The sequence below is a fragment of the Mugil cephalus genome, chromosome 16 (assembly GCF_022458985.1).
Source record: "Mugil cephalus isolate CIBA_MC_2020 chromosome 16, CIBA_Mcephalus_1.1, whole genome shotgun sequence".
NCBI lineage: Eukaryota > Metazoa > Chordata > Actinopteri > Mugiliformes > Mugilidae > Mugil > Mugil cephalus.
In genome coordinates this window covers 21,310,923-21,325,694 of record NC_061785.1, presented here as the reverse complement: position 1 = coordinate 21,325,694, position 14,772 = coordinate 21,310,923, and the positions used below count along the sequence as shown (strand labels likewise).

At 39.9% G+C, this 14,772-nt stretch overlaps 1 protein-coding gene and 1 long non-coding RNA gene across 2 annotated transcripts; both read right to left on the bottom strand.

Annotated features, from left to right (window-relative positions):
- Window positions 1–3,087: 3,087 nt before the first annotated feature.
- Window positions 3,088–6,402, bottom strand: LOC125022115. The gene is made up of 2 exons (XR_007114414.1): window positions 6,004–6,402; window positions 3,088–5,895 (listed from the first exon to the last, which is right to left on the bottom strand). It is a non-coding gene; the product is annotated as an uncharacterized LOC125022115 (long non-coding RNA).
- A 425-nt stretch (window positions 6,403–6,827) lies between these two features.
- LOC125022568 (transmembrane protein 238-like) lies at window positions 6,828–11,271 on the bottom strand. Its single transcript, XM_047609300.1, has 2 exons — window positions 10,563–11,271; window positions 6,828–7,126 (listed from the first exon to the last, which is right to left on the bottom strand). Exon 1 carries the CDS (start codon window positions 11,133–11,135, stop codon window positions 10,572–10,574), a length of 564 nt encoding a protein of 187 aa, XP_047465256.1. The 5' UTR covers window positions 11,136–11,271; the 3' UTR covers window positions 6,828–7,126; window positions 10,563–10,571.
- Between the last annotated feature and the right edge of the window lie 3,501 nt (window positions 11,272–14,772).

The following is a 14,772-nucleotide window of genomic DNA, read 5'->3' as shown; positions in this document are numbered from 1 at the left end:
TTGACGGAGTGATACTGTTGTAAACTAAATTCGGTTATGGCCACTCATTACCTTCAGTCAGACTTCACATTTCAGTCAGTGCCAACACTTGACTAAATTAACACGTATGATGTTGTCTCTTATTATGATATTAAAATAAACACTGTATTTATATTTTAACTCTATAATTCCTAAAGATTCATAAACGTTTATTTATATTTTCAATATAGGCTTCACGTTATGGTGCTGTCTCTATGTAATGGGTAGTGTTGGGAGATGAGTTGGCCTCAGCTGCTGTGAAACATTAATCATGTGCTGCCACCTGCTGGTAGTTTATTGTCATGCAAGGAAGTCTGGGAGGCTGAGTCTACGATATCTGCTTGTGAGGCATGCGACAGTCAGTGTAAAGTGTTCTGGTGGAGGTTTTATGTACTGCATACTGAAAATGACTCTATTTGATCTGGACTCTGTGGATGCAACAGAAATAAGTGCACTGAAATATTTAATCCTTTAAGGGTAGTCTGTGGATCATTTTTGGCCTTATATGTCAAAAGTCAGATGGGTTCCTAAAGCCAGCTTCACATTAAACTTGTAAAATTAGAAACTCTATATTTTAATACTTATTGTCATATTTATCAGCCATTTGATACAAGCTAAACTTCTTCCCAAATGCTGGCCTATTAGAAAGCGCTCCATGGTTTTTATTCTATCACGGCACAGTGTTAAGTAAATGTAAATTTCAAGTGAAGGTACAGTATGACAACTAAACTACTGGGCCCGAAAAGTGCAGTCTAATTGTATTAATACTTAATTTGTTGACTGCTGCTACCAAATCAATTCCTTCTCAGCTGCTATTCACTTTTTCTCACCAGGGACTTTCCACAGTAACCGCCGCTAATGAAATGCTTTTATGTAAGGTAGCAACTCATTAATGAACTGAGAGCCCGGCTCAGGAAAACTCTGGGATGAATTAGATCCTAAAGCGGAGAGTTAATTTACAGGAAATATAGCTGAACAATGGTGTAATTAATTTTGAATGTGTAGAGGAAATGAACTTCCATCCGAGGTTTAATCTTTGAAATATATCTACATTTGGGCTTCTGTTAAATGCTGTGGATGTGGAAAAGTTGGACTTAGTAGTAATAATAATTAACAGTAAAAACAATTTCTGCCGAAAACCTGTGTGAGCTGCAGCGAGCAGAAGTAGTATGCATAATGTATGCATGGTTGTGTACTTGTATTACTGATAATATAGGGACGTACCGCACGTGTGTTCACACTGCGTCATTGTGGGGACCAGCCTCCATTTTGCTGAGAAAAAGCAAAAGTCCTCATAATGTAAATGACTAGATGTAAGGACGGAAGTATGGTAAAATGTAATAATGAATGACAGGGTCAGCAAGGTGTAGACTATGCAAGTCAGTGCAATGTCCTCTCAAGTGTTGGAAACCCGACTGCGGTTCAGGGAGTTGGGGCCTGCAATTAATTTCCCATCACCATAATAGCTGTTGACCCTGATCTCTCCATAGCACATTAGAAGTTCTGATGTCAAGAGCCTTAGGAAATGTGGTTTCCCACTCACCACGAGCTGCTGTGTGTTGCTGGTGGGCAGTCGTTCTGTACTGATACTGTGAAGGCTGATGTTTGAACGGTCATGGTACATGATATATTTAAATTAATCCAAAATCATAAGAGAACAATGTATAAAGTAGTTAAATACAGTATTTTTTTAAATCATTTGCAGGCATTTGATAGAAGCTCTAAAAAGAGAGCTGGTGTAAAGTGTCAAGAATGAACCATAGACTTATTTATGCAGTCAGTGGAATTATTCATTCTCTGTAACCATTGTCCTCTGGGGGGTCGCGGGGCGAGAGGCGGGGTCTATCAAAGGACTGGAATTAACATATTGTGGGTTAGAAAACTTTATATTTGTACACCATAAACACCATAAATCACAGAGATCCACAAACTTACTTAACTGCTTTGGATCAAGTATTCTCTTTTACACTTTAGGCTTTCATGATATTTGAGATGTTGTGAGCATTTGCCCTAAACAAATGGAATTCTTTTACAATACCATATGTTTTTCGTAATAGGCCAACTGACACTAAAATATTGTTCAGACTCAGCTCTCACAGCTGAAGCTGGTTTTAAATGTAGATGAAACAGTAATGCATTCATCTAATGCCCGTGAAAATCCCATGACCTCTGTTGACTTCAGAACTGATCAAGGAGATAAATTAGAAGTTGTCTCCAGTTTTAAATATTTGGGGTATGGCGTGATGGTGACCTGCCTGACTTTTAAATCTCATATTTTAAAAAGCTGAGAGTGAGGTTGGTGTTCTTTTTCAGAAACAAGTCCTGCTTCTCTCTGAAGGCCAGAAAGAGATTGATCTCCGCTACGTTTTTACCACTTCTTGATTATGAAGATATACTCTTTATGAATATATTTGGGCTCTGTGGGATCCATGCACATAGATACTGTTTAACACAGTGCTTTGAGACACATTACAAATGGTGGCCATCTTCAAAATAATAATTGATTAACAAATGAAACATGGGGCATTCCCACAGATTTAATGATGTTCATGTAATGGTGAAATCATGTGGTAACTCCACACTGACAACACTAAAATGGCCATTTTATTATATATTTTCCATCATATGAAGCAATAGCCAAGATATGGAAAAATCAGTGTTACAAGGCATTCATTTTTTTGCTAGTAGCTTAGTATATTTGTTCATTTAGGGATTTATAATGAACTTTTCTTACTTCTGGAACAGAACCTGGTAGTTTAGTTTTCATTTTTGTTCATGATTAGGCTACAGCTAAACACCCACAGGGGAATAAATGAATGTACCTGTGTCTGAGGGAAAACAAATTGTGCATCTTTAAAACTTAAGACTAGCAGGTTGTATCAGCAAGTTTAATCTGCAAATAATAAATAAATAAATAAATAAAATAAGATTGATCATGTCTCATGGTTGGCTTTACCTTAAAAAAATAAATAAATAAATAAATCAGGGACATCTTCTCATTCAATTTCTGCAAGAAAACAAGTACAATTCCCAAAACCATTACTCTCATCTTCAAAGCAGGAACAAAAGCAGTAACTACATATTTATTCAAAAGATCACAGTCTGACTGACATTTCCTTCAGTCATATACAGTATAATAGCAGTAGAAAAACTGCATGATAAATATGCTATACTTACACAGACTTTCACAGCAAAAACAACTAACTGAAATATAAAACAAGAGCTGGCCCTGACTAAAATCAAATTCTTCTCATTCACTCTTGCGATTGAAATATATATGTGTGTGTTTTGGGGAATCGCTTGTACAAACCTGTAATTTACAAATATTCCTTTCCAGGTAATAATGAAATAATGGAAAAATGGTAGATGAGAGGCTAAAAGAAATCATTGCATATTATGTCCCAAAACATATATAAAGTTAAGGAATTCATTCAATTCTATTTTATTTCTATAGTTCCATTTACAATTCAAATAGTCTGGTTACATTAGTCAGAGTGAGCAGTATGGGGAACGTAGGGAAAAACTCCCCTTTAACAGGAAGAAACCTTGAGCAGAACCCGGCTCATATGGAGGGACCCATCTGCTTGAGGAAGTAAAAAAGAGAGAATAAAGAGATGGGAAGAGAAGGGAGCAGCAGGAGGAACGAGATGAAACACACATATATCTGAATAAAGTACACATGCAGCATCTTAACATGATACAAGAAAGAGTACAAGATAAAACAGATGCATGTTACATGACAGATTGATAATGAAAAAAATAAAGGGCAGAGGTCGTATTCAAAATGTTCATTGTATAAAGGTTAAGTGTGAATACAGAGTGTTTATGCTGTTACCAGAGCAGAAAACCATCAGTGACTAATAAGAGGTGATAATGTATGAGGATATGAGGTATCATAAGTAGGCTGTATAATCACGCTTGGTATTCAAGTAGGAAAAGATGAGCGTAAGGAATGAACACATGACGGGGCGAAGGGCCAGAACTGAATTGTATTGGCTACCCTTTACCAAGAACTAAACACATTGCTGCTGTACTGTGAAGTGCTGGCAGGACTGACAACAACCAAACACTACACCAAGAGGCCATGCAGAATTTAATCCTTGCCACCTTTTGTCACGGCAGCGCTGCAAGTTAAACAGTGTCATATTCAGCTGACCCGGGCCCGGCTCAGGTGTGTCTGCGTGCGTGCACGCCCGAGCACTGTACAGCGCGCTGGCAGCAGGTAATGGAGAGACACGTTAGGTGTGAAATGGAACCCGAAGCCCCGGAGACGGGACAACAGTGGGATTGTGACACGTTAGAATCACACGTCCACTGTAGCTCACAGTAATTTTCCTGGGGCAGTTTGAGCAGTGCGGTTGAAGTTATGAATTAGTAATGCATGGCTGACACATTTTTTGTTTTTCTTTTTAAATGCGCCCGTTGCGTGGGACTCAGTATCTGTGTGGTTGACATGCTCCTTGAGAACGCAGCTGCTTAGTGCCAAGATTTTAATGATTCAACTGAAACTACATTTTGATATCCATCATTTAGTTTACTTAAACATATATTATCATATGTTATAAATACAACATAGTAAATCAAAAACTGAACTTTCTACCAGAATAAAAGTTACTGTTTTCTTTGTCAGTTGTGACTGAATCTCTATTGTTGTAGGCAGCATTGTTAACATATCTTGATGTTAAGCTCTGATACCAGTTGACTGTAAGACGGATGTGTCTTCAGTAACAGAAAAACTAGTTGTACTACATACTTCAGTTAAAGATTATACCACAGCTCTAGCTTCTATTTGATTACCCCCTATACTTATTATGTTATGTCTCATAGTTGGGGATTGTTTTTTTCCTCTTTTCTCTTCACACAAACCCATTCTTGTAAAGTGACCCTCCTCTGCCCCAGTAACTAATGGACCCAGTTTGACTGGTTTTTGTTGAATGGGCCGACCAACCAATACTCACATTTCACAACAAGAAAATCACCACAGAGACTCAGCAGGGCGAACAGTCCTGTTCGCCCTTTACTTAGGGAGTCAGTAAAGCAGCAACACAATGAACAGCAACACCAGGAAGTAAATTAAGTGGAAGGTGCAAATGGAGAACTTGTGTGTGTTACTATCAGAAAGTTAAATAAAGTGGTTACAAAGGTCATGACTACAAAGACAAGTGACAAAAATGCACATGTGTAAATGCAAAGCTATGCAAAAATGAAAACAAAAATACAAAGAAAAAAAACAAAAGCTAGAAAATGGAGATGGAAAATAATTACAAAGAGATGCGCACAAGACAATGAAGAGAATACAAGGACATGACTACAGTGAGACAAAAGAAAAGTAAGATGCCCAGAAAGGAGATTAAAAACAACCACAAGTCGGAGAAAAAGTACCGCAGGGATTCAAAAGCATTTCGTAGAGAAACTGAAAAAGTGCACACAAGCAAAAATGGCTACAAAACGGATTCAAAACAACCACATGGGGAGGCAAAATTACTATAAAAATACAAGCCGAATGTCCACAGAAAAACTGCAGAGAGATGTAACAAGACTACAGGGTAGCATGAATGACTACAAAATAACCAGAAAAAGTGCAAAAGTGATGCAAAGTGACTACAAAACGTGCAAATTTGAGATTTGTCGTTGCTTCAGTCTTTGAGTCAAGATGTGTTGCTCTTGTGTAAGGGGGACCCTTTTACATGTCTGGGTGTCTTCAGCAGTTTTTAAACCAGCTCCCATGTCTGGGATACTCAGCATACAGCATACATTCCAGGTTCCATAAAGGTTCCATGTTTGTTCTTTCAGAGTGAAGCTGCAGGTTTTCTGGTTAGTGAGGTGTGCATACAAGCATCCAGCAGTGACAGCAATTTGATGCAGAGCATTTTCATCCTACAGGAAGGTAACAGAGCTTCATTAAAGGCATTTCACAACAGATTTTGACCGTGTGATGCTTTAAACATGAAGACCTGCACCTACTGCAGCTTAGGTTTCATTTACCAGTTGTTTTCCAAATGGAGGAACAAATGAAGAATCTCATTTTGGGAGTAACTCCTCCAGTGGGACCTCCAGGTTTCCCAGATACCAGATGATCCAGAATATCAGGCTGAGGAAGATCAGGAGCGGCCCAGAGAACACAAAGAAATCCCAGAAACTGAGGGGCACTGCGACTCCAACCAAGAAGAGGATGAGTCCTACGACATCCACGAGGATGGCAAGAAAGAAAAACAGCAAGCAGCGGCCAATACGGGTAGTATCCATAGCAGCGGTACGTAACCAACGGCTTTACCAGTTTCTTCTGCTGGATATGAAAAATAGTGCCAGTGAAATAGATTCCAAAGGAAGGCACCGATCTTTCTTTGTGCCTTGTGTGTGAGTTGTAGTGAGACTCAGTTGAGAAGGAAGAGTTTAAACACTGAGGTTGCATTCCTTCCTGTATCTACATCTTACATTTTTTTCACAACACCTTCTGACAGAGGAAAAACAAGTTTCCTAAGTGACAGCAAGAGATTTTCTGGTTCTGTCCCGCATGGCTTCATTTCGTAAACATATACTGTTAAAGCACGAACACATCCAGAACTTAATCTCAGACTCGTAGGGGGATATTATTTTGGCCATAAACAGATTTTTTTTGGAACAATTTTAAATAAAATAGGTGGACAACTCCTGGGAAAAGTTAACATTAAAAAGTGCTGATGTGGAAAAATCTGAAGGAAGGCAAGACAGAGAAATAACTTACCCTTTGTGTAACTTGCATTGGCAGTGGTGCATCGTTGCCAGGCACCCGAGTATTAGCCAACAAAGAGAGTCAAACAACTACTACATCCAATTAAAACTTTATTTCCACAAAAAATAATAATAATTTACATCTGCAAGAATATCCGCACGTAAAAATAGAAATTTGCTATGTACATGTTGAAGACATTTTCTTTCTCTGTGCACAGCCCTTGTGCCTACTGTGGATGCAGGGCTTTTCCCTGATTAAGAAACAGTCTTCACTATTTATGTCAAAAAAAAAAGTGACTTTAGTTCATTAGCTCCGGTTTTTCAGTCTGTTGCAGTTTTTGAAAAGCAGCCAAAGTGGGAGTCCATCTTTCGAGGGGCCGGGAAGCCCAGACATCACCTTTAAATAAGAAGAGAGAAACAACGTTTTATTTATTGGCACTTATTAAAACTTACTGAAGCTGTCTTTGCTGAGAAATATAAAAAAAAAAACTAAAGTAACACAAGAATTTGAATGTATTATAAACTTTACAAACATTTTGCAGACATTTTACAAACGTCATTTTAGGGTGTTGAAAATACAATCACATCAAGTACAGACCATTGGAAGTAATCAGGTGTAACAGGGAAGTAACAGCTTCCCAATTAAATATCAGATTTCTTACCAACTCCCCTTCTCATATTTCAGTGGTTTTTGGTTTGTGGAACCACTGAACCGGCAGTTTAAATTTAACTGCAAAGGAAACTAATTTTGGTTTTGTCTGGATGACTGGAAGTAATATTTGTTTTGAATTAATTATTCATCTGTATTCTACTTTTGTATGTAACTGTGACATACAATGTGACAAAAAGGAAAAATACCTAATGATGATAATACCTTCAAAAGTCTTGTTCTGTCCATCTAACAAACATAGATTTGTACTCACACAAGAGGAAGTAGTAGATTTTTTGATTGAGACACTGTCTATTCCGCTTGAATAATTAACTCACTGTTGTTTGACTAACCGCAGTAGTTTGACTACTCCTTTGTTAAATTGCTGGGTAGTGCTAGAAGGGAATAATAGTGGGCTAAGAAGGAAACCCTGGGGCACACCACACTGAGCTTTGTAAGAATGGCAACCGCTGTAAACATCCGGACTAACTTCAAATACTTATTAAAACAGTTTAAAATATAACAGCTGGTGTAAGAAACATGAGCAAAATATGTGTCAAGAGCTACACAATAATTTTAGCCCTTAAATACACATAAAAAAGGTTGTCTGGGGACCAGACACTTTAATTTAAGGAAATACACATATTTGGGTGTGCTTTCCAGGATTGAGATTAAATGATATATATAACTTGCATGTCTGTGTGTTAAATACAGAGTGAGGAAATCGTTGGCCTAGCATAAAGACCGGGAGCACAGCAAGGCTTCTAGGTACCCTACAAACCATTTGTATACATACATAAACAGGAATGCAAAACAACTATCTCTAGTAATACAGTATGTGGTAACAGTTTTTTGATGAACAGCAGTTTTACAAGCAATAAAGGCATGATCCAACATGTACTGTAAAATCGCAAACTGTCATGAGGGCCACTTACAGGAAATCTTTTAAAGTTTAAAGGAAGTCAGGCTATCTATTTTCCACTCCCTTCACACTAAGCTAGGCTAATAGCTTTGCTTTTCAACTGAGTAGTTAACGTCATACCAAAGAATACTATCGATATTTCCATCTTTGCCTTATAATGAAGGCAAATAAGTGTGTTTTCCATAATGTTGACATATTCTTAACAGTCAAAAAGACTGCAACACTTTAATCCTTTTATCAACACTAAAATTACACAACAATGGGAGTAAATCCAACCTAAATTGTTTCCTTGTTACTCAACCGTTTATGGCATCATTTAAAGACACGTTGTGAAACTCTTGTTTGCCATACATGTGGATGTTTTACAGTTCCACCAATTAAAGTTTACACAAGGTACAGACAAATCTGAAAAAAGTCTCACTTTATGACTCCAGATATAGTGACACAGGGGGTGCTACAATAGCAATGTTGTCCGTGGGTGGAGGCTTGTGTCGACCGGAGGAATGTACGCTGATAAAACCTTTAACATCATGAACTCTCAGACAGGGCGATGGCCAGGATTTCAGAAATACTGAGGTCTAATTTCTTCAGTGCAACCACACCCACCTGCAGCAGTTTAAACCAAAGTAGCCTGTGAAACATGAGATAGAGTTCCACTTCCATTCAAGATGCTAGTAAGAGATAAATTTAGAGAAGATAATGTGTTGGTCACAGGAAAAGTGATCACATTAAGTTCTGAAAATTACAATATGCATCAGATAATAACATAGAATAATTAAAATAAAATAGAAATTGTGCAGCAGCTCTAGTTTCCTTCTATAGTGGCATTTTGCAGTTGCTGTGCGAGTAGCCTCACAAATCTAAAATCATGGAGCTTTTTATATTAAATAATTTTAAATAGCATTGCTATTTGTTACATTTTACATTGATATTTGCTTATGGTCTCTTGCAAAAACAGTATATTCTTTAATGAAGATTAGTAAATGAAATACTTGAAATACTTTTATCAGGAAAAGCCCAAAGCTCCTGGGCTGCTTATTTGTGAACTGAAATTGTCAAACTGGAAACTCTGTAAATGCAGAAGAATTTAAACCCCAATTTAAAAATAAATGTTGTATCCAGAGTTTGGACCGCTGAACTCCCACAAACAATGGCTACCATGACCTCAACTGTGTCTCTCAACGCTCCTTGGTTTTACATTTAAAGTTCCAACAAAGAACTCAGTCTCTTTGTTCAGAAGTGTTTGCTCTTGTGAACACACGCAAGCAATTCCATATCTCAAGATCATTAGCCAGGTAAGATAATACAGAAATCAGGCTGAGGGGCATTAGAGTTAAGCTACCTGAAACTATAGGATGTCAGGAGGTGGCACGAAGCAGACTTATATATGATCCTGCATTTGGTGGCTGAGTGAGGAGGCCTGGCAGTAACTATACCAACCTACCACACTCCATTCTACCGGATCAATAAGTGCTGCTGAGTTCCATTAAAATGCAATTGCGCCTTTTGGCCCAAAGGGTGTCTGGCTTGCCACCCAGTTACAAGCAAACTGACGGCTAAAATAATGCAGAACTGTGAAGGTGAGCAGGAACGGTCGGGCTCATTAATTAAAAGCAGCCACGGGCCACTGAAGATCTTTTCAGAGCAGCCGAAAAAGAAAGAAAGAAGAAGGTTATTATTACAAATATTCGTGAGCAGAGAGCTAGGCAGGACAGCTCGAGAGAGAGAGAGGGGGGTGGGGGGAGGGTCCGATTGAGGGTGCCCATTCCTCAAGACTGGCCTCCCTGTAGGTGTCATCTGATCTCTGACAATAATGCGAGACATTTCACAATTATGGCTGCGGCGAGAGGGGCGGGAGGACTGCATTGCCAGCAGTGGAACACAATGAGGATGTCAACACTGATGATGAAAGAGTTACAGCTGTGGTGGTGAGAAGGTAATGACAAGCAAAACAACAAGACTGACAGGAGGGATGACAGCAGGGCAGTGTGCTGAATATTTATAACTTTCAATTATGACTGTTTGTTGGTTCCACAGGCCCCCGACTTTCAGAGAATCATATATTTTTCAGAGGCTTGCTTTAACATGAGGGGAATGGAATAGCTTATATTGTCAGGAGATTAGGTAGGTTCGGGGGGAATGGCTTTTCAGAGTGGCTTTTCAAAGTCTCAACAGCACTGAGCGAGTTACAATAATAGATTCTAGATGGAGAGGATGTTGAGGTGGCCCTGGGTTAGATGAGGAGGAGGATGAAATACGCACCGTTTCTTGTCACAGTAGCCTCTCTACTTTATCACCTCCTGCCTGCAGAGTCACATCTGAGCTCTTCAACACCCCCAACTCCAGGTTTTTGTCAGTTGGAGACAAGCACTCGCTCCCGGCATCAAACCCTCTGTTGTCTTGACCCGACCAAGTTGCGCGGCCGTCACCGCCGTCTTCCCACGTAATGCGAGACTGCACCGGGACGCACGCAGTCCCGTTCACCTCCTTCCCGTTACCCATGCTCTTCTTCTTCTCCCCCGCCTCCAGGGATTTCACGCTGCTCATGGAGAACCTCTCGGACAGCTTCCTGGCCCAGTGCGTAAAGTTGAGGTCCAGGGAGTTCGCCCTGTCGTCCGCGTACAGCCCCACGTTCCCCGTGTACCACAGAACCCACCACACCAAGCTGAGGAAAATGATGATCGAGCCCGTGAAGATGAGGAAATCCCCATAGAATCGTCCGTCCACGTTCAGGTTGCCGAAAATCCCGACGAGGAGCACAACGAGACCGGCGCCGTCAAAAGCCACGGCGAGGAAAAATAACGGTGCGCAGTTCCCCAGGCAGCTGTGGGCCATGCCGGAGCAGAGACGGGACACGAGAGCCGGAGTAACGGCGCCGAACTGCTAAACTTGTTTTTCAGGACGCACATTTCCCCACACCGTGCACCTGTGTGGTGTTCACCTGTGCGTAGGCGCCGCCCTCATTCCACGTCACTATCAAGGTGGGCTCCCAAGGGCCTCGTATCAACATGTTGCCTTCAAATGCACAGAGTAAATCTTACTTCCAACCACCTTGAGGATAACTTTGTGTTAAATGGGTGCATTTAAAGTTAAATATACGGGTATACGGGTGTGCATATGTAATCCAAGAGGAGTATAGAGATTAGGGCAACAGAAACAGCTGGAATATTTCTCTGGAAAACACTCTTGTTTAATTATTGAAAGACAAAGATTTCCCCAGAGTTGTCTTTTTATCAATATCCCAGGAAACGTCCCGAAACGTTAGTAGGAAATTAGAAGCTAGACTCATAAACACAACCCCCAAAAAGACGAAAATAATTAAAGTAGAAAATTAACTAAATAAGAAATTATTTTATTTTCGTGTCCTGAAAGTAGATAAACTTTATTATATTTGAGGGGGGAAAAGCAGTCAGACTAAGTTGCATTTAATTAAATTAGAAAATGAAAGAGGGGTTCTGTCAAGAGAAATATTCCTCCAGGCAGAACATGACTTCTGAGTCCACAGCACATTGTGATGCCAAACTCTTTATTTTAACTTTCCTTAAAAGTTTACTGGAAAAAAGTCATTTTCAAGTCATTGTGTTTTTGATTCAGATTTTTTTTTACCCTCATCTGACTAGATTTTTGTCATTAGTTTTCTTTTTAATCATCAAATGAATAATTTAGCTCAGAATTTTAAGCAGTCTTTGAATTTTTTTTAAAAACTGTTTAATTTACAATTACCCACGCAAACCCTTTTGTCCCACATTTCTATGCAAATCGAATACAAAGTATTAGTTCTATCGAATAACAAGATGACTAACACAAAAATGTTTTTTTTTTAGGTCAACTGTCTATTCAATATATTATGGTTGAACAGCGCTATGAATGAGCTGTAATTGGAGCTCAACTACCTGGCCCGCATTACCTCTATAAATTATGCAAATTTCACATGGTACATTGCAATTATTTACACTAAAATCTGGCTCCATGTATGATTTGGCTTTGAAAATGTATTTCTTTGCGATAAAACATGACTTGTGATGCACCACTCACTAACAGGTGGCAGTTTTGGTGGACAGAAGGTTGAGCAGGGACAACATTAGCATATTCAGTGGAGTTTCGCTGAGAGTCATGCTGGCTCTTGAAGAAACGCCTCGTTCACAGGCACGCTTCACACCTGACACTGCCCAGCACAACCATGGACAACGAGCGGATACACTGGAGCATCGTGGGTGGGGCTGAAGGCCTTGTTGTAGGGCTCCTCAAGGGTGGTAACAGGAGAAGCCAGTATATTCACTTACACCAGATTTGTTATGTTGAATGTGTGTGGAGCATAGGTGGCTTCTCTGCTGGGGCAATGGGGCAACACCCTGTGAAAGGGGGAAAAAAAACAGGTGCTTTTCCAACCAAATTCACTGTGTGCCTCTGAATGCACAATACAGACTCACTGTGAAGTCATTTTTCACTGACTACTGTTGGCCGCCTCTGTGTGGTCATTTCAATATGGCTGCAAATCGTCAGTCAGTTGATTTCTCATTCATTTTAAAGCAGTTTATTTTACACCCAAAGGTGTTGAACCATAGACTGCATAAAGACGGACCGCAGAACAGTTGCTCAAAAGCCAAAGCATGTAGAGCTCCCCCTGGTGACGGGTTGCAGTATAGGTCATGAGCTCCCCCTCCTCCATGTTAGTGGATAGGACTTCAAATAAATATTTTTCAGGGCTGGTTTCAGTTATTTTAGGTACCTAATATAATACAGAGGCATGTTCAAGTGTCAATTTGTACCACTCATATCCCCAGAAAAATAGTGTTGGTTTGGCTAATGCAAGGAAGTGGAGGCACATTGTCCATATTTATATACAGTCCATGTGCTGAACTGTGGTTACAGATGGTATTACAAGCTGAGTTTCATTAAAAATTTAAGTTGGTTAATTTTCCCATTGAATGGGTCAGAGCAACACCGCCCAACACTGCCAGTATTGTGATACATTTTTGGGTTTCTTTAGTACCACAGTTGGTGAAATATAGATACCCTGATGCAGTGAACTGGCTTGCAGCTGAAAGGAATAAATTACTTTCACTTGATCTTGCAAACATTTCTTGGTACTAGGATTATTAAGTGTAATAATTGAAAACTATTCCATGTCTGCTTATAGTCTGAAAGGTCACACAAGCCTAGAGTAATGGAAAATCCCCCCTTCCGTGGCTGCATTTGACCTTCTTTGTGGTTCGACTGTGTGTGGTCATTTTGCAATTCTGCTAGCTTGTCCCTTTGGTCAGAATTTTCCCAGCAGCCTCCTGCAACACACTCCAGTAAATCCAGACACCTCTGATTTTCATCTGGGTAACGGGCTTATTGAAACTCTAACCCAGTCACACTCTGAATGATTTCATGATTTATTAAGCCCCGTGATTAACTGGAAGTCGCGGCAGATTACATGGATTTCCTTCAGTGAAGTCCTTCATGGCTCAAAGTGATTTCTTTGCCATATGCAAGGCATCTGCTGCAGAAAATTGCAGGAAAATAGGGATGAAATGGGGGGGGGGGGGGGGGGGGGTTATGGTGTCTTCCTCACAACCAGCAGAAAGAAAGAGATAGAGTAAAAATCTTAAACTACCCTGCAAAACAGGCTCAAGGCTGCATGTTTAACTGTACATACCGACAATGAATAGCACTCAGTACATGTAGAGAAAATATCATATCTGGCTGTGTCAGCGTGCATTAATTTGGCTGCTAGAGGGCGCCAGTCATCTTTAGAACACAGCTGAACCTACCTCGAGCACTGCATTGGAAATATCCTGCGTCCATTAACCAGCAGCTCCCAAAAGTAAAACATATTAAAAAGAAATGTTTTCATTTTGCCACTGTCAACCGAAACATTGGAGTTTACTTTGAGAGAAATGTCTAATTAGGTTCATTTCCATTATCATAACACATACAGGCCTTAAATTGTACTTAACATGCTGATAAACACATTAATATAGTGTTTATACTGGCAAGTATTAATACGGGCTAATCAAACATCAACACTTTAAATCATCAATTGTGTGCTAGGCTACAAGTGTTTCAAAAGATTACAAAGGAGCTGCTGCAGATTTGTGTACACGCAACCCTCTCAATCTGACTGCACACACACACACGCATGCACGCACGGAAACACGCACACATGCACGCACACAGTGAAAATGTGGTCACTTCACACCCATACTTAAAAAGTGTAGCTACAAAAAAGTGATTAATTAAAGCTACCACTCGGTTGCAGCCTGTTGTGTTGAGTCAATGTGTGTCCCCCTGATTTTAAAGGCTGCATTAGCACACTGCAATGCAGCGGCGCCGCTGCTTCTGGTTTAATGGTATGAGGTTATTTTCTGCTGGAGCTCTTCTTCTGCTTCTGAGTGGAGGAACAAGTTGGCATTCCTTCAGTCATTAGTCTGCAAAGTCATTCTTATTATATCTTATAATAGATCAGGAGAGGCATTATGTGTGT

What these genes read in the sequence shown, in the direction of transcription:
- LOC125022568 (XM_047609300.1), bottom strand. Translation starts at nt 11,135, where the DNA reads ATGGCCCACAGCTGCCTGGGGAACTGCGCACCGTTATTTTTCCTCGCC.